Here is a 25,429-nt window from a genome sequence, read left to right as displayed (position 1 = left end):
CGGGAGGCGCTAGCACGGTGAGGTTGGTCAGGTAGTTCATGCATGGCATCATGCCGATCAGCGGTGTCAGGCACTCCGTCAGCTGAGCCGGCGGCGACGGTGGCGGCGGGGACGAAAGGTGGGGTGGGACGGCGCCATCGGACGAACTCGGCGACTGCGACGGGGTGTTGTGGAACGTCGAGGGGTGGAGCAGTTGGTCTCCCCCGATTCTCGCTTCGGACGGCTGCACCGTCGTCGCCGCCACCACGGCGAAGGCGAAGAAGAGGGCGACGAGCTTGCAGGATGCCATTAGTCTTTTGCCTTGGGGATGTGCTTGGGATGCTATGGCCGTGGGCTTGTGGCTGATTTCGTGTTGGATGGATGGAGACGCGGGTTGGTCTGAAATTTATAGTCCTGCTGGTGTCGAGATTGAGGATTTGAACGTGCTGTTGTATGAATTTTGAACTTCAGTACTGCTGCTTCTGAACTCTGCATTGGTCGTTTATCTTCAGGTAGGCAACGAGTCCGTGGAGCATGAGGTTGTGTCTGTAGTTCCTTGTGCCTCTACGAGTGATGCAAATGGAGCGTACAGAGTGCAGACAATCCTGTCGAGCTTAAGCGTATTGTACAGTCAGTCCCCTATTGCAGATAACACCAACAAGATTGTGTCCGGAACCAACACTATGCAATTGTTGATCGCATCCAGAAGCCCTGATTCGCAAAATTACAAGTAAAGCAACACTATGCAGACCTGCGCGCCGGTGACCGGGTTCAGGAGATGCAGCTCCGAGAAGGCGTCAGTGGTTCTTCTGCTTATCTGCTACTTTTTTACACACCCAAGACTAATGGAGTCAACTATCAACGGACATTAACAATGTAATCTAGATTGTCAAACAGCACACAGCTTAATAGCTAGATTATATAACCTTGACTTGAGGGGTAAACAAACAGGGTATGTACTCATGTCATAAACGGCATGAGATCATCAAACCAGCTCGAGCACTGATGCATCATACAATCCTGAAGCCAGGGTAATCGAATGGTAAACTAGGAAACTCTACATTTTCAGTGCCTTCATGCAGGCTTGACTCCTCCCAGCCATCTTCATCACCTGTAACAGCATCCAGTGAGACAGCATAAATAGTTTAATAATTGATGCTTATGCTTTACCTTCCCCATCGCATCGATCTGCTAGTAAAACTCTGGTCGCCTGTTCATTTGTTATAATAAGATGGAAAAACATCAAACGCCCCCATTTTGCAACAACAGACCAACACACAACCCACGCTTGCAGGTGTAAAATTCCACCCTGCAAGTGCTGGTACGGTGCTGTGGTTTCACCCATGTGTGTTTGAAATGCAAGCTGCTCTATCTGTTCTAACTAATTTAACTGGGATGCTAATCCAACTCAAACCTCACCGGGATGGGTACGGGTTCAAAAAACCACCCGTGGGTGCAGGGTGAAGGATTTCGCCCGTTAGGCAAAGTGCCACGGGCAGGTTTTAACTCCACCAACACCCCAATCCCCCCACTAACCGCCCGGCCGATGAGATGATCCTAGCTATGTTTCTACCCGTTTTTCCCCAAATCTATAATTGCAATAGAAATCAAAGTGACTAATTACAGCGGATAATTATCCACAGCCAAGCAGGTGAAAAAACCCAAAAAGAAACTATGGGCATATCGAATCAATGCAAGCTAACTGAAATATGCAGTGGACTGACACAGGCCATGGTTCAGTGATCAGGTATTCTCATTAATTTAGAGCTCATCTTTGTAGACCCACTCCCATATCTTGGAGCAGGATTTAATTTGCAGCTGCAATACTTAATTAGAGCAGTACCTGTGGTAATAGGAAGAACCCTAGCCTCTGGGGCGATGTACTTTGAGATGTTACTTGGGAAATACATGACGCCATCACCGCGTTTCTTTTCAGTGGCAAACTCAGCTGAGCCTAGCAGAACATTCTTCCTCGCATCAAGAGCGATAACGAATGCCTTCGGGTCCCGGAATCTGACTCTGGCAAGCAAGTAAACGACATCATCATTGATGCCAGGAGCTGGGTGGGACACCCAGAGGTTCTGCAAGGCTCGCACTTGATTTGCTCCTTCAGGTGACAGCAATCCAGAGTTGAGCATCTTTGACTTGGGCTTGCTCTGGATCGTGGTGTGCGATGCTTTGGCCTCGCAGTCCTTGATCCAGTCATCCCACGAGGTACTCATCTTGGAGTTGCTCCATGTCGTGATCACCCAGTCAGACATGAGTGAGTGAGGAACGGCTGTTTCTTCATCGCTGTCGCTATCGGTAGGCAGAGTCTTGAAGGTGGTGGAGACGATGGCTTCCAAATGAACAAACCTGAGGCTTTGATTGATGACGGCAATCCCGCGGAGGGATTTTCCGCAGCCTCCTATGTCAGCCCCCCGACCATTGTTGCATGTCAGCAGCTCCATCGGCACCGGCAGGGGCACACCACGGAGCTCGGGCTTCCGGTGGAGCACGTCGCAGATCAGGATGCCACGCCAGAGATCGACCCAGCCCATCGTGCCACCTTCGCCTCCGATGGTGATTACGGTGGACGTGAGATGGTAACCAAGCCGGATTGAGTTCATGGTGATCTTGAAGGGGAACGCAGCCTGCGGCGCCACCAATGGCACCACCTCCTGGCTCCAGGTCCAAGTCCTGGAGTCGAAGCGGTGGAGATCGTACACGCCAGATTTGTTTGTAGCTATCAACGCGGCGACGATGAAGTCGTCGTCCCCGCAGCGAAGGAGGCCTGCATCCTCGTCTTGGAAGGTGGGAAGCGGGGACGGCAGCCGCTGAAGCGACGGAACCTCCCCGACCCGGTAGACGAAGTAGTCGTAGTCGCACGGCGAGAGGTCTGGGAGGCGAGGGCCGATGAGAACGCTGAAGAGGATGATGTTTTCAACCGCGCGGACGATGCGTGGGGGCTCGCTGGTGAAGTCAACGCCCGAGCATTCCACAAAGAGGATTGTGGGGAGCAGCGGACGCTCGGGGCAGCTTAAGGATGCCCCGATGCTGGTCCCCTGACTGGTGAAGGCCATGGCGGTGGTGGCATTACGGAGTAAGAAGTTGCCGTGGAAGCCATTGGCGTGGAGGAGGACGCAGTTGGAGAGCGAGATGCTAGCCATGGAGGAGGGCGAGATGCGATGGAGGTGATGCGATGGCGGCGCCGCCGTAATCGAAAGGCTTTCGGTCAGTTTGATCGTCGCGTCAGGAGGAAGGGGAGGACCGATCGAGGAAGGACGGGGCGGGCCGTATGCTGTTCGTGCAATATTTTAGCAGGCGGGCCGTATGCTGTTCGTGCAACATTTTAGCAGGCGGGCCGCATGCCGTAGTCGATTCGTGTGGGCTGTTCCGTGGCCCGGTCGCGATGATTGAGCTGGGCCAGATCGATCCCTCAGCTTTCTTTTCTTTTTTCTTTATCAAAACTCCACCATTTTCTCAAAAAAAAATCAAAACTCCACCTGTCCACCAGGTTCCTCCTGCTGCTATTTTTTTAACACGGTACACACATAAGATTTATGGAGGTCAATTATCGACGAGCACTCGTTTATCATGGAAAAAATAATAATTATTACAAAATACCTCTACCAACGCCTGGCGTCTACTAATACACACTTTTACCAGAACATCTGTGCTGGTCCCAATGAAACATTTGCATATTATATAAAAAGGTTCTAATATGGATATAATTCATGCAACTTGGCACCCAGGGACATAAGTATGCACGCTCATTTCACATTTGGGTCCTTCTCATATCACCGTTTGCACTTGGGTGTGTGCCTAAAGTCAAACCAGACCATTTTGTCGAGATAAGCATAGAAAATGTACATGATTTGAAATAACAAGGATGGGTTCCTTATTTGCTGTTGAATGTGTCACTGACAGTGCCACTGCGCCAAAAAGAGACTGTACAAAATTGCAGTGGCAGGAAAGAAGTTATTCCATAAAAAATTGGCATGGGGTGCATAAGGATTGGTCGTGCTGTGCGGCCTGTTCGCTTCAGCTTATTCAGCCGACTTATCAGCCACCAAACAGTATTTTTCTCTCACAACAAATCAGCCATTTCAGCTTTTCAGCCGACTTGAGCGAACGGGTGTGTGGATCATCATCGGCAAACATCGAATATACACTCTGTATTCAAAGAGGAGACTAAAACAATCCTCGGAATAAACTTCATGCCTACCCCCCTCGTGTTCACATTTTTCTCAGGCGCGCGGGACCTTCGCGGGCCGTCTCCTGTACACATTATTTACCGGGCCGCACTTGTCATCTGTGTGCCCCGATTGTGGGCTTTTTCAACCTGGCAATGCCCCTCTTTTTTTTTCTTTACCAAAATTCGTTTTGACTTTTGAGTCTACGCCTATCCAGTGATCCAGAGAGCAGAGTAGAAAACGGCGCTACTTGCAGATAGACATGGCCAGCACTACTCTCTTCCCGTATGCAAGGTCACAGTGCTGCATTATCGATGCGAATTCAGAATCGTGGCCACTTGTCAAATGGCCATATCATATTTGCTGCCACTCTGACAGCAGTTGCTGGTCAACCCTCCCATTATAATCGTCGGTCAACCATACAAATACCCTACAGAATTTCACAGAAATAAAAGACTATGATGTCCCATTTGTTTCTTAAAGAAAACTCCATCTCAATCCCGATCGCAGAGCCTCTAGAGCCAGCAGGTACAGGCACAAGCCATTAGCTGGAACTGGAAGCTTCCGTGTCCCTGTCTACCATCATCTCTTAACCCCCATTGTATCGCATCGCCTGTCGGTTCGACTGTGCTTTTCGGCTTCCGCAAGCTTTGCCGTTTCGTCGGTTTTTAAGTCTCCCGAGCTCGCTGTTCTTTACAATTCTTTGCTTTGTCATGGCCGGCGCAAGGCAGCAAAAGACACAGCTTTGAGTCGTAGTATGTGCGGCGATCGAGAGGGGGCGAAGCCACACAACCACTATGACCATGATGATGCAAATCACACACGCCACTAAGTAGCCAGTAGAGTTAATTAACAGTAGCTCGCTCCTGAATGATAAGCTGCCACTTTAACACTTTTTTTTGCATAAAAAATTACAGAGTCCTATTTAGGAGAAAAGAGAGCAATGGCACAAGCTTGCAATGTGGTTAATCTCCCCTGCCATTCGCTCTGTTGTTGCTGCCTGCCTTTTTGCCTCATGTGATTCCTTGGCGCCCATGTGCCCATGGCTACCAGACAATTCCTTGTGCCGGAGCAGCCAGGCAATGCCAAACTCATAGATCTGACAGTCAGTGAGTGGCATTCAGTACCACCACCACCTGTTGTTGTGTAAACTTTGTTGATCTGGCCGTCCTCTGTCTGAATTCACTCGGTTCCCAAGATGCTAGACGCCATGCGATCCCCACATGGCGCACGTTTGACCTCACGATCGCCGCCTACAAATGTGGCACATTTGCCGGCTCGATCTCGATCGATTCAGAGAAATGCAATTCTGAAGATCCGCGACAGGTCCACCTGCAAATTCCAGCGGCTTCTCCCAATCGATTCGATATATTCCGGTGGCAACGAACACGACGAGCCCAAAAGACGAAGCAACGTCAGTTCCCGTGATCGGGAAAAGGAAAGGAAAAAAAAAAGAAAAGCGACGAGCAAACGTGGTTTCCATGAACTCGCTGCCGGTTCAACCGACGATCCCCCGGCGGATTATAAAATCCGCTCCCTTTCAAATCGTGGATTCTTCTCCACGGCCACTACCCGCCTGCCTCGCTGTTCTTGGCGATTAACAATTCCGCTCCGGTATTCTATAATCGTAATCAGCCTTGCCCCCCTTGCCTGCCATTGTACTTCTCCCTGCTTCAAAAGCTGATGAAATCGCCATGCATTTATGGGTGCCAGCATCGCAGGGTCGCAGGCTCGCGGTTTTGTATGGTTGTAAAGCTGCCGATCCTGTCCGTGGTGGAGTGGGTGGAGGTGGAGGTGCGGCCGTGCCGGTGCTTCGTCGGAGATGAAGCCGGCGGCGAGGAGCAAGAAGCAGGGCAGGGGAGCCTTCTGCAACCTCCCGCTGCTGCTCCTCATCGGGGCCATTCAGTTCTTGGTCATCTACTCCCCCGCCATTGATCGATACATGGTGATGATCACAAATGGTATGTATGTTAGTGCCATTCTTCGATGACCACGCATTGCATTTTCCATTTTGTCAGGGAAGCATTAGCTGCATTCGAATTCCAATTTCTCAGAGTAGTTATCTGACAGTTTCTGAATGAATGGCGATGAACTGTTGAGTTGATGGGGTCATTTGATTTGCAGGCAAGCCTGGGTTTCCATCGCTGCTGCTGGATGGCAGGAGAGGATTTAAATTGGTGGAGGAGGAGTTCATCCCGGAGCCCCGCGTGGTGTGCGACTTCGCGGACCCGAGGTCGGACGTGTGCGAGCTGGAGGGCGCCATCCGCATCCGCGGGAGCACGTCGGAGGTGTTCGTGGTGGCCCCCGGCGGCGGCGGTGCGGCGAACGTGACGGGTCTCGGCGCCGGCATGAACGCCACGAGCTGGAGGATCCAGCCCTACACCCGCAAGGGCGAGGCCCGCGTGATGCGCGGCATCACGGAGCTGACGGTGCGCGTGGTGGCCGCCGGCGAGGCCCCGGCGTGCACGGTGCGGCACGACGTGCCGGCGGTGGTGTACTCGAACGGCGGCTACTGCGGCAACTACTACCACGACTTCAACGACAACATCATCCCGCTGTTCATCACGTCGCGGCACCTGGGCGGCGAGGTGCAGCTGCTGGTGACGCAGAAGCAGCAGTGGTGGTTCCACAAGTACCGGGAGATCGTGGACGGGTTGACCAACTACGAGGCGGTGGACCTCGGCGGCGACGGCGCCGGCGAGGTGCGGTGCTTCCGGCGCGCCACCCTGGGGCTCCGCAGCCACAAGGACCTGAGCATCGACCCGCGCCGCTCGCCGCGCAACCTGTCCATGGTCGACTTCAAGCGCTTCCTCATGTGGCGGTACGCGCTGCCGCGGGAGCACGCCATCCGCACCGACGACGACGACGAGCCAGGGCGGAAGCCGCGGATGCTGATCATCGCGCGGCAGTCGCGGCGGCGCTTCATGAACCTCCCCGAGATCGTGGCGCTGGCGGAGGAGGTCGGGTTCGACGTGACGACGTCGGACGTGATGTCGCCGCCCAAGAAGACGACCACCAGTGGCGCCGGCTCAGGGTCGGCGGCGGCGGGGGACGAGGGTCACGCGCGGATGGCGGACGCGTCTGCGCTGGTGAACTCGTTCGACGCGATGGTGGCGGTGCACGGGTCGGGCCTGACGAACCTGATGTTCCTGCCGATGAACGCGGTGGTGGTGCAGGTGGTGCCGCTGGGGCGGATGGAGAGCCTCGCCATGGACGAGTACGGGGTGCCGCCGCGGGACATGAACATGCGGTACCTGCAGTACAACATCACGGCGGAGGAGAGCACGCTGTCGGATGCGTACCCGCGGACGCACCCCGTGCTCCTCGACCCCATGCCCATCCACAAGCAGAGCTGGTCCCTCGTCAAGGACATCTACCTCGGCCAGCAGGATGTCAGGCTCGACCTCCGCCGCTTCAGGCCCGTACTCGAGAAGGTCATCCGGCTGCTCCGGTGAGAGGTCTCCGGTGGGGCCTTACTGACATTGATTGATTGCCCCGGTGACTACAGGAAGAAGAAGATACAGTGATCGACACCATGTTTCTTTTCTTCTTCTTTTTTCTTTCCTCTTGGAATTTCTTCACACGACGACATTACGACATGTAAAATTCAGGTGCTGTACAATCGATTAGTAGAGAGAGTCCTCGCCTCGTTATTGCTCAAAGCGGCGACGATTTTGTATGATACGAAATGTATATTAGTTGAGCTTTTCGTGGAGATGGTGGCAAGTGAGCGTGCGCGCGCGCGCGTGTCCCTGATTGAGCGCAATTGTAGCCAGCAAACGGAACAAAATCATGTGGCGCACTCGTGCTGGCCTGGCTCACACGGCAACTCGGCAGGAGAGAGATTCGGTGCACCGACGGCGGAGTACGCGGGCCCGGCCGTCGTTGGTGGTGGGCCGTGTTGCCCGCCATACATAAATGGGCTGGAAGACCTGGCCCGGTCACTTTGTTGGGCCTTTTCCTCGTTCTGCTGCTACATTCTGGGCTTAAATTCGTTGGCGAATGGCCCAGTAGTTGTGAGATCCATTATCATCTCTCTCTCATCTCTCTCTCTCTCTCAGAGAGGGAGAGGGAGAGAGAGGATGCACACGGGCTTTTACCAGCTACCACCATTGACGACGCCGATCTCACACGGCGGCGGATAGATACGTGCACGATGGCCAACGGTTGTGCATATCCGCGGTCGCTGCACGCTGACATGAGTCGTCAGTCGTGAGACCTTTGGAACCCTGCCGCAGTAACTCTCTCCTTCATCTACTACGACTCCATGGGGAACTGACAATGCATGCGCGTACTGCATGCAAAGCTCCAACGTGTCAAGCGTAAAGCGAGGCTCCTTTCCTCTATAAAAGGCCACTCTTCCCACCCTACGTGAAAGCACGCGAAAAAGTAGCAGTGCTTCCCAGACTACTGGACTCGATCAGGCTAGCTAGCAGAGAGCCAGCAGGGAGAGGCATGGGCGGCAAAGGAGGCGGGGGTGGCGGCAAGGGTGGTGGAGGTGGGAAGGGCGGTGGCGGAGGCAAGGGTGGTGGAGGTGGTGGCAGGAGCAGCGGCGGTGGCGGAGGAGGGGGGAAGGGTGGTGGCGGCTCGGGCTCCGGGGGAGGTCACGGTGGCTCGGCCAAGTCGGGCGGCGGCGGCGGTGCAGGCAAGGCGAGCTCCGGTTGCGGTGGCGGCGGAGGCCGCGCCGGTGGGATGATGAAGGCGCCCGGCGGCGACGGCGGCTACATCTCCCGCTCCGGCTTCGAGTCCAACCCCCAGGGATACTTCCAGGGCCTCCACCAGGGAGCCAAGTAGAGGCTTGGCGCCTTGGCCGGAGGAGGACGTCTGCTGCGTAGCAATATCTACAGGCTGCTGGCTGCAATGTGCGCGCGCGCATGGACCGTGTGAGTGTCCATGGCTTCTAAATAATGTAAAGTTGCTGCGCCGGCAGAAGCCTTGGTAGCCTTGTGTACTCCATGTCGTCACGGTTTGTTCGCTTGTTCCAAACTATCAGCTATGGATGATCGTGCAATGTGAATGCTTCATGCCTGTGCAGTAGTGTTCATCCAATGTACGGTCGTCGCGTACTGGCTCACATGATCCGTCGCCGCAAACTGCCGTGCCCAATTTTTATTTTTATTTTTATGATTTGATGAGAGAACAGTGCAGAGGTTCTCTCTGTTCCTTCTCTGTTCTGAACTTCTGATGAAACCTGAAACCGTACACTTTCTTGTACAGGCAGAGCAGAAAGATGAAAGCCCGGAAAGCCTACTAGGAATGGGCCTGAGTGCATTATCAGCCTTGGCCCAGCTCAATTTTTTTGCGCTAACGTATGAGGCCCACGGGCCAAATCCTTCGGGCTGGAATGATTCCCCATTCTCCGCTTTGGTCACGCCCCTGCCGTTTCGGCGTTTCCCCTTCTCCATCCATCGCACACCTTTCCCTTTTCTTCCCCTTCCCCCTCTCGTGCCTCTGCTGCCTTCACACTTTGCCAGACCACCACCCCAACCGCGACAAGCGCCGATACCGGCGACCCCCGCCTCGCCTCGCCTCCCGCCGATCGTCCCGAGGTGAATATTCCTAGCTCGATCCCGCTCTGGGCTGCCTGCATCTGTCCGATCCAGCGCTACCCCTCATTCCCCGGGTCCCGTCTAGGTCAAGTCCGCCCCCAGTCGCGTCTAGTCGTCGCGATCGTGGTGTGGATCTGGTTCATCCGTGTCGCCGTGAGACTTTTGGTCGATCTCTTGCTTTCCTTGCTGTGTTCTGGTGCGCTTTGCGGCGGGGATCGTCTTGGGTTGCTCGGATTCGTAGGCTCCAGTTCGGTTCGCTTGATGGGGTGGGTGAGGGGAAGAGGGGAATGCTGCTGGTTTATATCTATCTGTGGTGATGATGTTGCTTCAGTAGACTAGAATCTGGCCCAGATTTATGCTAGTCTTAAGAGCTGCTTTATTTTGCACACGGAATAGAAGGGTTGCTGTGATTAGCAGCAGTAGGCAATAATTTGTTATAGCGAGATGTACAGGGATTTCTGCCTATTATTTGCATTATTATGGGTCTAGTGTGGCATCTTGATGTATTGGTTAGTTGTAATTCTGATTCTGGTTTGGTATGGCATTTTGAATCTAGTTACTTTGATTATTCAACATTATATCGGTCAGAAAGCTTGTAGGCTCACATAAACACTCGCTGTTGTTCTTTTAAATCACTCCATTTGATGTAAGTTACTAGATCTTGGCGAGCAAAGGAGGCAGTGGCTGTAACTTTAGGGATGTCACTACTTTTTCTAGGAAATGGGTTTGGTAAACAGTTTGTTGCCTCGGGGATGTAATTCTAGAACTCCAACGCAACAAGCAAATCACAGCCTAGGAGCTTGCCTCCTTTTCTATTTTTTATGAATCCGTTTTGATATCTCGAGCCTCTAGTATAATTTTGCATAACTTCGTCAATGATTGCTTTTCATTCTCATGCAAGGCATTATTGTTTACTAAAAGGGAATTATGGCCACAGAAGTTCCATGCAGTCCAATCTTCACTTAAATTTCATGGGCCTGTTGTGTATAGTTAGTTAGTTGTTCTTGATGCAAGTTAGGGAGCTATACTGTTTCTGATTAATGTGAGGGTGCCCTGCTGGTCTGCTGGAGCCTTTTAGTCTTGATGAAAAATGAAATAGTTATGTTTCATTTCACCTTTTTCTTTGAAGTTATCATTCTCAATGTTTGAAGAAAGGAATCCTGTATGGTGATATTGAAGGCAAAATGCATGCCAGGCACCCAAGTGGGCGTTTTATTTTTGAAACATATAGCTGCATTTGGAACTTTACTCTTCTACAATGTATTCTGGATTACTCTAGTGCAACAAGATTAATCTGATGCACTCAAAAACTGAAATTTGTACATGTGATCAAAATCTGTACTAACCCTGTCGATCTACTTCTGATTATAATACTGTCCTTTTTTTTGCTCCTTTTATGGTTTGGGAATTGACACTAGGGACCATATTATTGTCTCTTGATATAAGGCATGCATGGCCGCTTTTTAGCTGTGTTTCCTGCTATTACACCTGTAAATTGTATTATTTGCTGTTGTGATTGCCGCATAAATATTTGCACTAAATTTTCCTCTCTGCACATTCACAGATTTGCTGATCAAACCATGGAAGGGTTGTTCAAGTTGAATCCAAATGCCAGTCCTTTCATACCTGGATCCCTGAGTTCATTTGCAGTTGCAGACAAGGCCCAAGAAAACCAAGACAAGGCCCTTGAAAACCAAGCAGGTGAGACTGAAGGCAATTTTCTAATGGCTCTGCAGGGTTTTAACTCTCAAATTTGGTTTGTTCATATGATTACAGTCACAGCTGAGACTTCCTAACCTTTTTTCAGAGTCATCATCAAAGGGTGAAACTTCTGGTGACACTTTTGATCCTTCGAAGTATGAGGAAAATGACATGGATCCAGTTGCTCTAGCCAATATGGTCTTTTCAATGTTCCCAAATGTCTCCACAGATTTCATTGATGAGTTACTCAAGGCAAATGATTTTGACATAAATCTGACTGTTGATATGCTTGACGAGCTGAGCTCACAAGATATGCTTCATGATGATGCTGAAGATATCAATGACCTGCATGATGGCCAGGTATTTTGAACTCTTCCTCCCTCCCGCTCTCTGCTCCCTCTCTCGAAATTTTGGTAACCTAACCATTTGCAAATATATGCTCTAATGCAAAACTTCCACTGATTGTGCCCTTTTGGACAAGGCTCTTGTGCATTGCTCACTTCTTCTGTTCATTGATTGTCTTATTCATCGCAGGGCCTACCTGGTGACGATTACCACCATGCTGAAGTGTCTGAGAGTAGCAGCAACCCCAATCAAGATCTGCAGAATGAGAAGTCGGCAACAACTTCTGATGTGAAATCTGTCCTGCCAAAGTTCTTGAATATCAATTTGCTTGACAATGACCTGGTATGTGGGGTTCTCTTGGTGTTTATACTTTTACATGTATTGTTCTTGAAGATAAATGGTGGGAAGTAGTAACTCCACCTATTGCCCTCTTGGACAACCTTTCCTGATCTGCTTATTTATCGCAGGGCCTGCCCAATGATGATAAGTCAGCAGGGGCTTCAGCTACAAAGTGATCTTCATGTCAAGACGCACTGTTTGATCTCAATTACTGCATTCTGATGTACATATTAGTTGCACCCAGAAGTGTGGCTTGGAGGACAAAGCGGTGGAAGCAATGTTTCCATTCCCGTTGGCTGGATTAGCTTGATGTTTCTGGTGGTTATCCTGAGTTTCAAATCCCTTGCTCAGCTCTTCTGGACTTGGTAGTTAGATATTTCTGGTGGTTATGCTGCGTTTTACATCCCTTGGTTGGCTCATGAAGACCGAGTAATACCTGGTGGTTATCCTGATTTTTACATCTCTTGGTTGGCTCTTTCGGGTTCGGTACTCTTAAGACAGTTCCAACCCTGCAGGTTATGCTGCGACAGCTCTGGTGTGTGTGATATTCTGGGAGTGTTATCCATACTGTTTGTGGTGCTGTTTACTAGATTACCGGTCGTATATGAATACTAGCTTTTGTCAGATAATGCCTACTTTCAGTCGTTTTACATGTGGTTGATTGCCTGTTTCGTTCAAACTTGCTGTGAGCGCGAGATCGCTTGTGCCATTTTTCACAAGCAAGCTGTTGCAGATAGTATGATGGCGAAATTGCTCGTGCTATGGTTTCGTCTTGGAATGAATCCGTACGTGTAGAATTAGAAATACCAAGGCCGGGCTAGTAAAACTTATTCGACAGTAACTGTGGTCCTATGGGGTAAAAACACGTCGACGAGCAGTGAAAATGAGACCAAGGGTGAAGCATGCTGGCGGTCTTGCATACCTGAGCATTGGTGCTGTCCTACTCCTACCCTTTTGTTTTTGTGCAATCAGTATCTTGCACATTTTTTTTTTGTGTTTGGATATTCTCTTGTTAAACATTAGCACATGTCACATCGGATGTTTAATACTAATTAGAAGTATTAAACATAGTCTAATTACAAAATTAATTGCACAGATGGAGTCTAATTCGCGAGGTGAATCTATTAAGCCTAATTAGTCCATGATTTGACAATGTGGTGCTACAGTAACTGTTTGCTAATGATGGATTAATTAGCCTTAATAGATTCGTATCGCGAATTAGATTCCATCTGTGCAATTAGTTTTGTAATTAGCTCATATTTAGTCCTCCTAATTAGCATCCGAACATCCGATATGATCCTGCTAAAGTTTAGCATCTCGTATCCAAACACCTCGTAGTCGATCATCTTAGAAACTAGATGCTGTGAACTTGTCACAGTCCTTGAACTTTTATTACCAAAGCTCGGTGTTCTTTTCTTTGACATTGGTGTAGTTCTCTCTTTCTTTATGATCATCATTATTGGGATTAAACAGTAACTGTGGTTCCATGAGACGAAACACTGCACAGACAGAGCACACCAGCACAACTTTACTCATACGAAACAAAACTTAAAAAACATCACGGGGACAAACACTCAAACAGCATCATAGGCTCATGGCTGAGCTAGCTGACGAGCTGCCGGAGTAGGCGACCTAGCCAGCGACAACCAGCTCATCGTCTAGAGCTCGCCGTCGCGGCATTTATTTAGACGTCCACCGTCGATCTGTCGTGGACGCGTAGTCGTAGTAGTGGTGTATACGGCCGGGCGTGCCGGCGGCCGGCGATGCGCCGGCGATCTCAGCACTTCATCTTGGGGAGGCCGCACGCCTTGGTGAGGCTCTGCGCGGCGGGGCCATTGACGTAGTTGCTGTAGGCCGGGTTGCGCGCGTACTGGCAGAGGCACGGCTGCTGCTTCTTCAGCTGCACGCAGCACCCCTCCGTCACCGCCCGGCCGAACAGGGCGCCGCCGCACGGTCTCAGCGCGGACGGGTTGCACGCCGCCGCGTCCAGCGGCCGCGCGGCCGCCACCAGCAGGACGCACAGCACGAGCACGGTGGTGGCCGTCGCCTTGCCCATGGCCATGGTCGACGTCGATCGATCTCTCTGCAGCGCCGCCGCTCGCTTCGATCGTTCACTCTCGCTCGCTCGGCAGAGATCGATCAGGTGGAGAGAGTGATGGTGAGAGATGGGGATCGAGTGAGTGGGCTCTGCTGGTCTGAGCGAGGCCTCTAATTTATAGGGCTGTGCGGGCATGTAGAATGGAACGAGGAAGCTTTCATGGAGACGCAGTGCATGGGCTGATCATGGGCAACCACGCTCTGCATTGTGGGCGTGCATCCTTGGCCATTCCTCGAGCTCTCTCACATGCATGCACCGACGGCGCACCGTGGTCGGCAGGGAAGATCCGAACGAAGATACCTCATAATTTAGGTTTTCTTCTCGCTCTATGTCTTCTCTCACAATTTAAGTTTCATTCGGTTGTTGTTCATCACTTGCGCGCGCGCTGTCTATAGGAACAACGTTGTTGCGGAGCACTGTTTGGGTTGGGCTCCGATCAGGCCGATATTGAGTTGGCACAGCTGAACTGGAAAGATGGGCCATCAAATAAAGCCTTCCCTTTATACATGGGCCTTTATCAAAGCAGCCCAAAAGAACTCGAGCTCCCCGCTCGAGCTTGACCGCGCGCCGGCACCCCGCACAGCTCTTCCTCAGCTGCGAGCGGCGGCCGTGCCATGCCGGCGTCGCCATGGCCGACCCCTCGCTCGGTGCGGCAAGCGTCCCAGCTCCACGCCATGCTCACCACATCCGGCAGGATCGTCCACCCGACCTCCGCTGGGCACCTCCTCAACTCCCTCACCAACTGCCTCTCGGCCCCGCGCCACCTCCGCTACGCGCTCAGCCTGTTCGACACATTGCCGCAGGACTCCACGTTCCTCTTCGACACCGCCCTGCGCGCCTGCCTCCGCGCGTCCGCCGGCGCGGACCATCCGGTCCTCCTCTTCCGCCGCATGCGCCGCGGGGGCGTCCGCGCGGACGCCTTCACGTTCCACTTCCTCTTCAGGTGCTGCGCCCTCCCCCGCGGTCGCGCTGTGCTCTGTCGGATGCTGCACGCCGCGTGCCTCCGGACCATGCTCCCCTCTGCCGCGCCGCTCGTAGCCAACCCCCTCATCCACATGTACGCCGCGCTCGGGCTCACGGACAGCGCGCGCCGGGTGTTCGACGAGATACCTGTCAAGGACCCGGTTGTGTGGACAACGGTGATCGGTGGGCTGGCCAAGATGGGGATGCTCGATGAAGCGCGGAGGCTCCTTGTGCAGGCACCGGAGAGGAACGTGATCTCATGGACTAGCTTGATTGCCGGCTACTCTCGTGCAGGTCGGGCTGCTGAGGCTGTGGATTGCTTCAACAGCATGCTTTCAGATGGTGTCGCGCCGGATGAGGTTACGGTGATTTGTGTGCTCTCAGCTTGTTCGCAGCTAAAGGATTTGGACATTGGACGCTCACTGCACTTTCTGGTTGGGGAGAAGAAGATCCGGATGAGCGACAATCTTGTTGTTGCGCTCATCGACATGTATGCCAAGTGTGGTGACATTGCCTGTGCACAGGGGATCTTTGACGCTGTGGGAAGAGGCCAAAAGCCTGAGCCATGGAATGCTATCATTGACGGGTACTGCAAGCTTGGCCATGTTGATGTTGCTAGGTCTCTGTTTGATCAAATGGACGCCCCTGATGTCATCACATTCAACTCGATGATCACTGGATACATCCACAGTGGCCGGCTTAGAGACGCATTAATGTTGTTCATTCAGATGAGGAGACACGACCTGCGCGCTGATAATTTTACAGTGGTGAGCCTTCTCACTGCTTGTGCAAGCTTAGGTGCTCTGCCTCAGGGCAGGGCTTTGCATGCTTCAATTGAGCAGAGGCTGGTGGAAGAAGATGTTTACCTTGGAACCGCACTTGTGGATATGTACATGAAATGTGGGAGGGTGGATGAGGCAACCATTGTGTTCCAGCGGATGGGTGAAAGAGATGTTCGCACTTGGAGTGCCATGATTGCAGGTCTTGCTTTCCATGGGATGGGTAAGGTTGCTCTGGAGTATTTCTGCCAGATGAAACACGATGGTTTTCAGCCCAACTCAGTTACCTACATTGCTGTTCTTACTGCATGCAGCCACTCATGCCTGCTTAATGAAGGTCGAATGCATTTCAATGAGATGAGATCGTTGCACAGGATACAGCCTCAGATTGAGCACTATGGCTGCATGATAGATTTGCTTGCTCGAAGTGGGCTCTTGGATGAAGCTATGAATCTTGTTCAGACGATGCCAATGCAACCAAATGCTGTCATATGGGGCTCCATCTTGAGTGCTTGCAGAGTTCACAAAAAAATTGACCTAGCTCGACATGCTGCAGAGAATCTTCTGAAGTTAGAGCCTGACGAGGATGCTGTCTATGTTCAGTTGTATAACATATACATAGACTCTAGACAATGGGTAGATGCAAAAAGGATAAGGATGTTGATGGAGGAACGGGGAGTTAAGAAGACGGCAGGTTACAGTTCGATTACTGTGGCTGGGCAGGTGCACAAGTTTGTTGTTAATGACCAATCACACCCTTGGAAGTTTGAGATCATTGCAATGATGGAGGAAATTGCACACAGGCTAAAATCTGTTGGTTATTCACCGATCACATCAAAGATAACAGTGGATGTTGATGAGGAAGAGAAAGAGCAAGCACTTTTAGCCCACAGTGAGAAGATGGCAATTGCTTTTGGTCTCATTAGCCTTGCACCGAACTTACCGATTCATATCATGAAGAACCTGAGGGTCTGTGAGGACTGCCACTCGGCAATCAAGTTAATCTCCAAGCTTTGGAACCGGGAAATCATTGTTAGAGACCGGAGTAGGTTCCACCATTTCCGAGACGGAACATGTTCTTGCAATGATTTTTGGTGATTTCTGTTCTGCAAGATGTTGTTCTTGTTCCAGAGCTCAGAAGGCAAGAAGCTAAGAATACACTAAAAGCGCAAGTGCTTCATGTCACAATTTGGCGTTCAGTTTCGAATTTATAAATGCCTAAGGTACTATTTCTTCCCATGTCATAAAGGAGCTTATGAATCTTCTGATAACAGATATCACCAAGCTCTCTTATGTATTTTACCAGGGATAGGAAGTCAGTCGTGTATCTGCTGAATGCTGGTTGCCGCATTGGAACTGTACCTCTCTTCACACGGGAACAGTTGGAGTGGATTTATGAGGTATTTTTGTGGAGAAAAGAGGAAAAGGAAGGTAGAGGAAGAAGAATGAGCCCCCCTAGTTTCTAGGGCTGGCGGCTTGGCTCTGTCCCGAACACACTCCATTTGTGCCTGGTTCCGGTGGATTTCAAAGTGATGAAACTGAATGTCTGAATCTATGTGATTCTTCAGTGTGACGCTGACATTATTTCCAGCACAGCAGTTCTGCAACTTGTGTGACTTGCCCAGTACAGAAAGAGTAAAAAGGACACAACGAAAGATAATGGGCTGGGTGGGCCGTCTAAACTGCTCAACTGGCCAGCCCAGTCAATCTGCACAGCTGGTGCTTCTTCCTTTGTTGGGCAGTTCAGGGGCAAAGCAGCCAAATCATAGCCGCCCGCCCGCCCCACTGCCGCCTGCTCGCCCGCTCCGGCGACCGCCCTCCTCCGCCCAGACCTCCCCTGCGACCTGCCGCTTGCTGGCGTCGCGCTCCGGCCTGCGCGCGCGCGTGCGGTTTGCAGCCGTTCGCCCCACGCCGGACAGCCGTTGCCTGCCAAGCACGGAGACGGAGTCCCCGCGCCCCTGCCTGGTTGCCTTGTTGCCTACCGAGGTGAGACGTCTTCTCGGCTCTGATTTGATCAAAGCCTCTGAAGTGTAATCTATTTGGTGTATATGGAAAATCTATCATCAACTTTGAAGCTTAGAGTGAGATAATGTGAGATTTTTCATCTATTTGTACCAATACTATATCATGGTGTTTGACAGTGATGTAGAAATAGGAAACTGCAACTTGCTACATCTAAATCGCACTCTTCTAAGGTGGATGGGGGAATCGTTGCATGCAGTACTGATCAGTATTGCTTATTGAAGCTTCAGACTTGAATACGATAACAACTCATTGTGGCAATAATTGAATTACAATTTAACCCACATGTAGAAATGTTCACAATAACCCTAAGTTTTGGTTTCACTCTGACTGTAGAAATGTTCATTGAACGGTGAGTTGTGACAGTCCCTTTTCTTCTATATGTTATGGCCTTATATCATTTGGGCACAACTTTAAATTAGTCCTTGTATACTAAACTACCAAGTGATGATGGCAATCACGGTCTGTCATTCAGATCTTCAGTAGAGGATGTGAGCTGTACCAACGTCTACTCGTTACCAGGTTACATGACAGTAACAGGTGGTGCTTAGATAGCCATATTCTAGTTTTGTTTTTGTTTTTGTGACTCTGAGCAAACTGTTCTGAAGCTTCCCATACATTTGTTCATCTGATTTTATGCCAGTCATCCAATCGGTATGTGATATTGGTGAGGAGCGCCAAAGTGATGGGCCAAGTTAAGATGACACTCTGCTTGACAAGAACAGTCTCTGCTGTTTTTCTTCTCTGGAGGGCTTGCTGCAGACTAATGGAAATCGGAGAGATGCTTGCTGCTTAGACACGTCCCCCACCAACCTGGCAATCCTGCAAAGCTGCATGCTGACCTCACTCCTGCAAGTTGCAGATACCAGCAAGGAAGAGCAGAGTCCCAAGCATCGGTGGATCCATCACAGTGTGCAGTTAGGCTATTTGTGGTGATGGCAGTGCGGGATGTCATTTCTTTGAACCGTATGATCACTGGTTTCATTCGCAGTGGCTTTGGCGATCGAGCTCTTGCAGTCTACAGGTGGATGGTTGGTTCGGGCGTCAGAGAGACCCCTCATACCTTCTCTGCAATCCTCAGTGCGTGCAACAGCTGTGAGGGACTACAACTGCATGGCCGGGTGCTGGCGTTGGGCCTGTGCTCCAACCCATTTATCGGGTCTGCGTTGGTCAATCTCTATATGCGTGTTGAAATGCCTTGTGCTGCCCTATTGCTGTGCAATGAGATGACGTTGCGAAGCACAGTCATGTCCAATGTGGTTCTGGGTGGCTTGTGCAACCTTAAGCTGACTGAGGACCTCCTTTGTTCCCTACTTGACATGAGACGACATGGTTTGGAGTTGAATGGTCTTTCCTACTGTTACGCGATGAGAGGATGCTATCAAGATGAAGAATGGCTGGAACAAGGCAGGCAGCTTCATGGAGTAGTTCTTAAGGCAGGGTGGGTTCCTTCAAACATTTTCCTGTCAAACTTGCTTGTGGATCTTTACTCAGCGACTGGGGATTTGGTGGATGCTAAGAATTCACTTGATGATATCCCTTCCGAGGATGTAATCTCATGGAACTCCATTGTTTCTGTTTATGCAAGCAGAGGATGTAAGAAGGAAGCAACTGATTACTTGAGACAGATGGTTTGGCACGGCAAGCTGCCCTCAGTTCGCTCCTTTGTCAGGCTCTTTGCTTTGTCTGGTCAGACTGGAGATCTTCAATTTGGGGTTCAGATGCATGGCGTTGCTCTTAAACTTGGATTCAGTTGGAGTAGTGCGCATGTGCAAACTTCTCTCATTGACATGTATGGAAAGTGTTGCTCTTTTGATTCTTCCTTGGCAATCTTTAATGAAATCCCAAGCCTTGCACTGGAGTGCTGTAATTCAACCATCACATCATCAATTCGCTGCAAGGTTTTTGACTCCGCATTGGAGGTATTGTACTGTATGATTGTAGAGGGAGTTGTGCCTGATAATGTGACTCTATCTGCAACCATCAAGGCCACATCTTTGTCAGCTTCTTCAAGTTTAATCAGTTGCGAAATGCTGCATTCTTGGGTCTTCAAACTGGGCTTTGAAACAGACATGGCTGTGTGCTCCTCTTTGATCAGCACATATGCTCGAGCCGGTCAAATGAACAGCTCCCACTTGATATTTGAAAGCTTGCAGGATCCGAGTGTCATTTGCTTCACTTCAGTAATATCTGCTTGCGCTCGATATGGAGATGGCGCGCAAGGAGTGGAGCTGTTAAATAAGATGGTTTCTAGGGGCCTCAAGCCCGACGATGTTACCTTCCTGTGCGCAATTGCTGGATGCGATCAGGCAAGGCTGTTTGAAGAAGGGAGGCTGGTGATTGAACTCATGAGAGCAAGCCGTGAGCTGGATCCTGATGAAAGGCACTTTGCCTGCATGGTTAACCTTCTCAGTCGAGATGGTTTTGTGGAGGAGGCAATGAAAATGATGGAGCACTCTCCACTACGACACTACACCAAGGCATGGAGCTCGCTCCTACAGAGTTGCATGGCACATGGTGAAAATGTGATGGGAAAGAGAGCCGCAAATATGCTGATAGATGTGGGCCAAAAGGATCCAGCCACCAACTTGCAGGTATCAAAATACTTTCACGAGATTGGGGACACCGAAAATGCTTCAAGGGTTAAAGCGATGGCTAGTGGGAAAGAAGTGAAGGAGAGTGGTCACAGCTTGGTTGAGATCAGTAACGGAATCTAAGCATCTGAGGTCACAAAACGTTATGGCCTGGTTAGTTGTTTCGCTTGTTTGAACATCACAAGAAGGTCCTATTACCAACCTACAAGTCATCCTTCCTTACATACCGCGTTGGTGTTGCGGTGCTCTCTGTGTTGCCACAAGGTGCCTTTGGATGTTGTTGCATACCTCAATCCAGTGGCTACATCACATATCTGCTTGCTGCCTGGCAATTGAAGCTCTGTTTGTTCTTTCAGATCTGAATCTTGAGGGATGCTTCTTACAGTCACATGTTTGTTCAGTTGGTTTCTTACGTTTATTCCGGCTCTGTTCTCACAACTGCCCTGAATGTTTGCACTTTGCTGCAACCACAGGATGATGCCCGTGTAGACGCAAGTGCAAATGCTTAGTTTCCTGAATTGAAAAGTGAAAAAGGCCAAAAGGGTGAGTTGTTTTGAGTACAGTACAAGGCGACGAAAAAGTGAAAAATAGAATGCAAATTTAGAAGACGGATGGGGCACTGGACCGGACTACCGGAGCATTGCTATTGCAGATTCGGAGTGGGATACGGGCACTCCGGTTTCAGATCTGGCAGGACCCCTCTCTGCCTGTGGTGCCTCCATTCCATTTCATCTCCCCCAGTATCTTATTTAAAAAGTTCCGGTAAGCATGCAGGATAAATCTAATTCCGTCTCTGTATATTTTATGCTTGACCCACCTACTACCAGTTGCATCCAAACATGTACAGATTCACATACTTTCAGTTGGTTAACCTTATAGCCTGATTGGAGTTTGGTCTGAACTGATTTCTTTTTTCTTTTTTCTTTTTCTTTTTTTTGGGAGAAAGAGGGAGGTGGTCTGAAGGAAAGGAAGTGATGATAAAGTGGTAAAGGAAATTCAGTGCAAAAAGATTCAGTACTGGGTGCAGTATCAAATATTCCCCCAGCCAATATGGGGGTGGGGGAGTGGGTCTGGTGCCCCAGATTCCAGAACAGGGACTCCACCATCGCAGCACCCCTCCTTTTCCCCCAACCCAACTCGCAGCAGCCACGGTGGTGGTGGTGGCTCAGGCTTGGCTTGGCTTGGCTAGCTAGTGGATTGATTGATTGATCACGAGGCGCAGGTGAACCGGGTTGCTGCTGGTGGCCTGGCCGCCGCTCTTCTCCTCCGCCTTCCCTTCCCTCACCGCCCACCACCCGCTGCTCTCCTTCTCTCTACGCGGAGCAGGCTGGGATTCCCTTCCCCGGCGGTGGCGGCAGGTGCGACCGATCCGTCCGTCGAATTCCTTCGAATCCCCCCTAATCTCGCGGTCCCCGTGGGGTAATTTGTCCTGCGACACTCATCCCGTCTCTGCTCTGCTGCGTAGGGGGAGGAGCTTCGCCTGGGAGAGGAGCTAGGGCAGGAGGAGGAAGAGGGGCGCAGCATCCGGCATGGCGAGCGAGGAGCTAGTCCACAAGGTCTGTCAACGAGAACATGCAGCTTCCTTAGTGGTTCGGTGCTTTTGTTGCCGCCCTAATCTGTGTTTTTGCTCGTCAGTTGGTTCCTTGACGAGGATTTAATTACTTCTTTTGTGATTCTGCTCCCTGGGTGTTGCGAATTGTTGATATCCCTTAGTCGTGTCTGTTCCCCCTCAAAGAACAGGCTGGTTTCTGCACTCGTATTCAAATTGGTAATCTAGGGTTTCAGTCGGATGATACCAATGGTTCAGCCATCTAAGGTCTAGGGTACTCTCATGCATCCGTCATTGGTTGTGCACCTGTAGTTCCTACAGGCAACTGATATTGGTTTTGTGCATGCCATGAATCCTTGTGTCCTGTAATATTCTGCTCAATAGCTGTCTTTCTATTACATTCCAATCTTATTTGATGCAAGTCATGCAACATACTTCAAAGAATTCATATGTATTTACTTGGAGAGATCGATAAGATAATTCATTAACTCAAGTTGCTGACTACTGGTGTACAGGTCCAGGCTCTTATAGAGCGCTGCCTTCAGGTGTATATGAACCAGAAAGAAGTAATCGATACCCTCTCTCAACACGCAAAGATAGAGCCTTGTATTACTGAACTTGGTAATGCTCACTGTTATCTTGTACAGTAAAATCACTCCTTTCTCTTACTTGCAGATTGTTCCAAAGTTATTTCATGCATATCTCGCTCTAACGTAGTCCAATGTTACAACTGTGATTCTGAACCATGGTCATATGCTATTTCACATTACACAAATAATGCTTTACACCACCACCACCACAACCAACAATAACAATTGTTGCTGTAATTCTCTCCACCCTTGTATCAATAATTGTTGTATACTCCCCAAATTTGCTAATTGGTACATCGTTTTGTCAGGAAGGATCCCCGTTTTGGACCTATCATAAGCAATAGCATTGCCAGTTGCCATCCAGTACAGTTGAAACACTAATTGCAAACCATTTATTCTTGGAAACTTGATTGGTGCCCTCTAATATTCTTGTATTATGATAATGAAAAACATCCATCCCTGCACAAAATTATGGCAGACTCAATGTTAAAAAAAAATCATGTGTGAAAGTTTTTTAGACCCATTGCCCTACCTTAATGACAAACTGGATAGCTTGGCCTCCAATTTCCAGTTCTGCAGCCCCTTTTTTCTGAAAATTTCTTTTGCGATGTAATGTATTGAAATTGAATCTGTGCTTCAGCTAAACTGCCATTATGATACCAACAGATAGCATGGTAGTGAAAATTTACCTTGCAGAGTTCCATTTGTTTCACTGATTCTCTCAGAATGTCCAATATTGCTTACCTCCATCCCAGTATTTTGTAGTATTTTTTTTTCTTAAAGAAATCTCTTTTTGGTTGCTAGCTAAGTGGTGCTTTTTTCTCTGACCTTTTCAGTTTGGCGACAACTTGAGCAACAGAATCCTCTATTTTTCAAGGCATACTATATGAGGCTAATGCTTAAGAATCAGATAATGGTCTTCAACAAGCTTCTTGAGGATCAGCTTCAGATCATGAATAAAGAATTTCCTCCAGGGATCCCTTCTATGTCTCTTCCTAATGGCTCTAACTCCAACCAATGTAGGACCTCTATTTCAAGCTTTGGAGCTTCTTATCAGTAACTGCTCAGCAATCTTTGAAAAATCTCAAGCAATACATGTTTTCTTTGCAAAGCAATTGAACTATTTTATAAGTTCAACAAGTCTATAATTCATTAATTTGAAGTTCTATTTTTGCTTATGGGATCCATATCTTACTATTGCCACTTTCCAGTTTCGGCGCTCCTCTCATTTGCTGATAAATTCCTTTTGCTGGCTTCCTACTGTCTGATATTTTAACATTGCTACTTTCTTTACTTGTTTCAGTAAAGCAAAATTCATGCTTTTTGCCGGAGACTGCTCCTGGATCTGCAGTGCCAAATGGTATAATGCACAATGGAAGTTCAAGTGGTATAATAAATGGCACGCCATCTGGTGATCAATTACTCAATGCTGGTAAAGACTTGCATGGTCTTCACAGTGGAATTGATGCTTCAACTAGTCTGCAGTCGGACCAGAATGCAACTGCTGTCCTGTTTGGTGACAATGGGGCAAGTGCGACAATAAAGACAGAGTCTGGCTATTCAAGTAATGCTGATTTTGCTTTCTGCGGGAATACTTTCCTGGAATCATGCCAGTCAATAGGTGATGCATCTGGTGGTGGATCCTTCAGTAGCTCAGAGTTGAATGGACAACCACTGAATGATTCGATTTTGGATATGGAATCATCATCATTTAGCTTCTTGAACCAGATTCCGCAAAGTTTCATCTTTTCAGACTTGGCAGAGGATTTCAGCCAAAGTGCAGGTACCTTCCATTGATATGACTAATTTCTTCCTATTTCTCAGTACCTCTTCCACCCCTGTTTTTGGCTTAATACATTATTTGTCTTTGGATTTCCTTTCTGCAGAAATGACGCCATTCCTCACTTCTGAAACAAATAACTTCTCTGATTCAACTGGAGGAGATCATACAGGTGACTGCTGAATCATCCTTCATCCTTTTGTTTTTTTCAGAAGCACCCCATGGACACAACATGTACTGCTGTCTCCGCTGCTTACTATCCCTATAGAAAATGGTTTTCATGCATTTATTGGACAAGCAAAACAGTTAGTGCCTGCTTGGTGGGAGTTCTCGTTGTTTACGCTAATAAGCCAATAATTTAGTCGATCAAGTATTTTCTTAATTTTTTAGGGAAACTTCTCTTAATTGTTTAGGAAAACTTCTCTTAGTTGTTTAGGGAAACTTCTCGTAACTTGAGTTGTTCTCTCTCTTAGTGATTTCTTCTGCTGTCAACAAACACGCATTCTGGTATTTAATGTTTTTTTCCTCTGCAGGTTGAGCAGCCATGCACAGTGCACCAACCATCTGTACATACTCTTATGCGCAGGCAAACCTGCATTGATGGAGAACTTGAGGACCTTTTGAGTTAGCTGTCTCTTTTCTAGTTTCTCGTCTTATATTGTGATGATAGGGTTGACTGCTGCTACCTCATCACAGGGTATCCTGAGTCGGTCTTCCAGTATGCTTTCTGATGGTATTGTCGCGGTGCTGTACTGCTGTGTACATTGTCGTGCTTCTGTAATATAATGGTTAGGCGCAGCGGTGTATGCATCTGCGTTTTATTGGGTAATGTTTCTTGTTTGGCTTGCACATAAAAAAAATTAATTGATAAAGCAGTTCTCAAATCAGTGTTTGGCCTGTGATTTGTGATAGCTATCTATGTGCAGGTTGTCTCACTATCTGACTTGGCATGGCATGATTGATGAA

The 25,429-nt window shown here is 49.4% G+C and overlaps 8 protein-coding genes across 10 annotated transcripts; 6 read left to right on the top strand and 2 right to left on the bottom strand.

Moving 5' to 3' along the window:
* Positions 1–873: 873 nt before the first annotated feature.
* Positions 874–3,223, bottom strand: LOC117853323 (uncharacterized). Its single transcript, XM_034735716.2, has 2 exons — positions 1,823–3,223; positions 874–1,090 (listed from the first exon to the last, which is right to left on the bottom strand). Exons 1-2 carry the CDS (start codon positions 3,126–3,128, stop codon positions 990–992), a joined length of 1,407 nt encoding a protein of 468 aa, XP_034591607.1. The 5' UTR covers positions 3,129–3,223; the 3' UTR covers positions 874–989.
* Positions 3,224–5,397: 2,174 nt separating this feature from the next.
* Positions 5,398–7,869, top strand: LOC117851754 (beta-1,2-xylosyltransferase XYXT1). 2 transcript variants are annotated; one of them, XM_034733648.2, is made up of 3 exons: positions 5,398–5,768; positions 5,868–6,115; positions 6,279–7,869. In XM_034733648.2, exons 2-3 carry the CDS (start codon positions 5,977–5,979, stop codon positions 7,607–7,609), a joined length of 1,470 nt encoding a protein of 489 aa, XP_034589539.1. In that variant the 5' UTR covers positions 5,398–5,768; positions 5,868–5,976; the 3' UTR covers positions 7,610–7,869. The 2 variants fall into 2 exon arrangements, with proteins under 2 accessions (XP_034589539.1, XP_034589538.1); XM_034733647.2 differs by having other exon boundaries at positions 5,398–5,781.
* A 740-nt stretch (positions 7,870–8,609) lies between these two features.
* On the top strand, positions 8,610–9,165 carry LOC140222675 (uncharacterized). Its single transcript, XM_072293494.1, has 2 exons — positions 8,610–8,691; positions 8,833–9,165. Exons 1-2 carry the CDS (start codon positions 8,610–8,612, stop codon positions 8,946–8,948), a joined length of 198 nt encoding a protein of 65 aa, XP_072149595.1. The 3' UTR covers positions 8,949–9,165.
* Positions 9,166–9,542: 377 nt separating this feature from the next.
* Positions 9,543–12,740, top strand: LOC117851405 (uncharacterized). The gene is made up of 5 exons (XM_034733218.2): positions 9,543–9,703; positions 11,268–11,404; positions 11,511–11,764; positions 11,939–12,091; positions 12,217–12,740. Exons 2-5 carry the CDS (start codon positions 11,284–11,286, stop codon positions 12,262–12,264), a joined length of 576 nt encoding a protein of 191 aa, XP_034589109.1. The 5' UTR covers positions 9,543–9,703; positions 11,268–11,283; the 3' UTR covers positions 12,265–12,740.
* An 848-nt stretch (positions 12,741–13,588) lies between these two features.
* LOC117853837 (probable non-specific lipid-transfer protein 2) lies at positions 13,589–14,289 on the bottom strand. The gene has a single exon (XM_034736121.2). The coding sequence runs from the start codon at positions 14,148–14,150 to the stop codon at positions 13,866–13,868; it is 285 nt and encodes a 94-aa protein (XP_034592012.1). The 5' UTR covers positions 14,151–14,289; the 3' UTR covers positions 13,589–13,865.
* A 439-nt stretch (positions 14,290–14,728) lies between these two features.
* Positions 14,729–18,734, top strand: LOC117851464 (pentatricopeptide repeat-containing protein At3g62890). 2 transcript variants are annotated; one of them, XM_034733287.2, is made up of 4 exons: positions 14,729–17,151; positions 17,235–17,914; positions 18,426–18,490; positions 18,594–18,732. In XM_034733287.2, the coding sequence occupies exon 1, from the start codon at positions 14,801–14,803 to the stop codon at positions 17,024–17,026; it is 2,226 nt and encodes a 741-aa protein (XP_034589178.1). In that variant the 5' UTR covers positions 14,729–14,800; the 3' UTR covers positions 17,027–17,151; positions 17,235–17,914; positions 18,426–18,490; positions 18,594–18,732. The 2 variants fall into 2 exon arrangements, with proteins under 2 accessions (XP_034589178.1, XP_034589179.1); XM_034733288.2 differs by lacking the exon at positions 18,426–18,490 and having other exon boundaries at positions 18,594–18,734.
* LOC140222531 (pentatricopeptide repeat-containing protein At3g03580) lies at positions 17,921–20,932 on the top strand. Its single transcript, XM_072293359.1, has one exon. The coding sequence runs from the start codon at positions 18,886–18,888 to the stop codon at positions 20,665–20,667; it is 1,782 nt and encodes a 593-aa protein (XP_072149460.1). The 5' UTR covers positions 17,921–18,885; the 3' UTR covers positions 20,668–20,932.
* A 137-nt stretch (positions 20,933–21,069) lies between these two features.
* Positions 21,070–25,350, top strand: LOC117851466 (uncharacterized). Its single transcript, XM_034733290.2, has 8 exons — positions 21,070–21,306; positions 21,491–21,902; positions 22,010–22,100; positions 22,609–22,714; positions 23,520–23,702; positions 23,987–24,466; positions 24,570–24,635; positions 24,997–25,350. Exons 3-8 carry the CDS (start codon positions 22,074–22,076, stop codon positions 24,999–25,001), a joined length of 867 nt encoding a protein of 288 aa, XP_034589181.1. The 5' UTR covers positions 21,070–21,306; positions 21,491–21,902; positions 22,010–22,073; the 3' UTR covers positions 25,002–25,350.
* The last annotated feature ends 79 nt before the right edge of the window (positions 25,351–25,429 follow it).

The sequence above is a fragment of the Setaria viridis genome, chromosome 4, assembly GCF_005286985.2.
Source record: "Setaria viridis chromosome 4, Setaria_viridis_v4.0, whole genome shotgun sequence".
Lineage (NCBI taxonomy): Eukaryota > Viridiplantae > Streptophyta > Magnoliopsida > Poales > Poaceae > Setaria > Setaria viridis.
The sequence above is the reverse complement of the archived record's forward strand: the minus strand, read 5'-3'. Positions and strand labels throughout refer to the sequence as shown.

What these genes read in the sequence shown, in the direction of transcription:
- LOC117851754 (XM_034733648.2), top strand. Translation starts at nt 5,977, where the DNA reads ATGAAGCCGGCGGCGAGGAGCAAGAAGCAGGGCAGGGGAGCCTTCTGC. An exon ending in CATGGTGATGATCACAAATG is followed by an intron (nt 6,116 to 6,278) that starts GTATGTATGTTA and finishes TTTGATTTGCAG; the next exon opens with GCAAGCCTGGGTTTCCATCG.
- LOC140222675 (XM_072293494.1), top strand. Translation starts at nt 8,610, where the DNA reads ATGGGCGGCAAAGGAGGCGGGGGTGGCGGCAAGGGTGGTGGAGGTGGG. An exon ending in AGGCAAGGGTGGTGGAGGTG is followed by an intron (nt 8,692 to 8,832) that starts GTGGCAGGAGCA and finishes GTGGCGGCGGAG; the next exon opens with GCCGCGCCGGTGGGATGATG.
- LOC117853323 (XM_034735716.2), bottom strand. Translation starts at nt 3,128, where the DNA reads ATGGCTAGCATCTCGCTCTCCAACTGCGTCCTCCTCCACGCCAATGGC. An exon ending in GGTTCTTCCTATTACCACAG is followed by an intron (nt 1,091 to 1,822) that starts GTACTGCTCTAA and finishes ATGCTGTTACAG; the next exon opens with GTGATGAAGATGGCTGGGAG.
- LOC117851464 (XM_034733288.2), top strand. Translation starts at nt 14,801, where the DNA reads ATGCCGGCGTCGCCATGGCCGACCCCTCGCTCGGTGCGGCAAGCGTCC.
- LOC117853837 (XM_034736121.2), bottom strand. Translation starts at nt 14,150, where the DNA reads ATGGCCATGGGCAAGGCGACGGCCACCACCGTGCTCGTGCTGTGCGTC.
- LOC140222531 (XM_072293359.1), top strand. Translation starts at nt 18,886, where the DNA reads ATGGCAGTGCGGGATGTCATTTCTTTGAACCGTATGATCACTGGTTTC.
- LOC117851466 (XM_034733290.2), top strand. Translation starts at nt 22,074, where the DNA reads ATGGCGAGCGAGGAGCTAGTCCACAAG. An exon ending in GCGAGGAGCTAGTCCACAAG is followed by an intron (nt 22,101 to 22,608) that starts GTCTGTCAACGA and finishes ACTGGTGTACAG; the next exon opens with GTCCAGGCTCTTATAGAGCG. An exon ending in GGATTTCAGCCAAAGTGCAG is followed by an intron (nt 24,467 to 24,569) that starts GTACCTTCCATT and finishes TCCTTTCTGCAG; the next exon opens with AAATGACGCCATTCCTCACT.
- LOC117851405 (XM_034733218.2), top strand. Translation starts at nt 11,284, where the DNA reads ATGGAAGGGTTGTTCAAGTTGAATCCAAATGCCAGTCCTTTCATACCT. An exon ending in GGCCCTTGAAAACCAAGCAG is followed by an intron (nt 11,405 to 11,510) that starts GTGAGACTGAAG and finishes ACCTTTTTTCAG; the next exon opens with AGTCATCATCAAAGGGTGAA. An exon ending in ATTTGCTTGACAATGACCTG is followed by an intron (nt 12,092 to 12,216) that starts GTATGTGGGGTT and finishes TATTTATCGCAG; the next exon opens with GGCCTGCCCAATGATGATAA.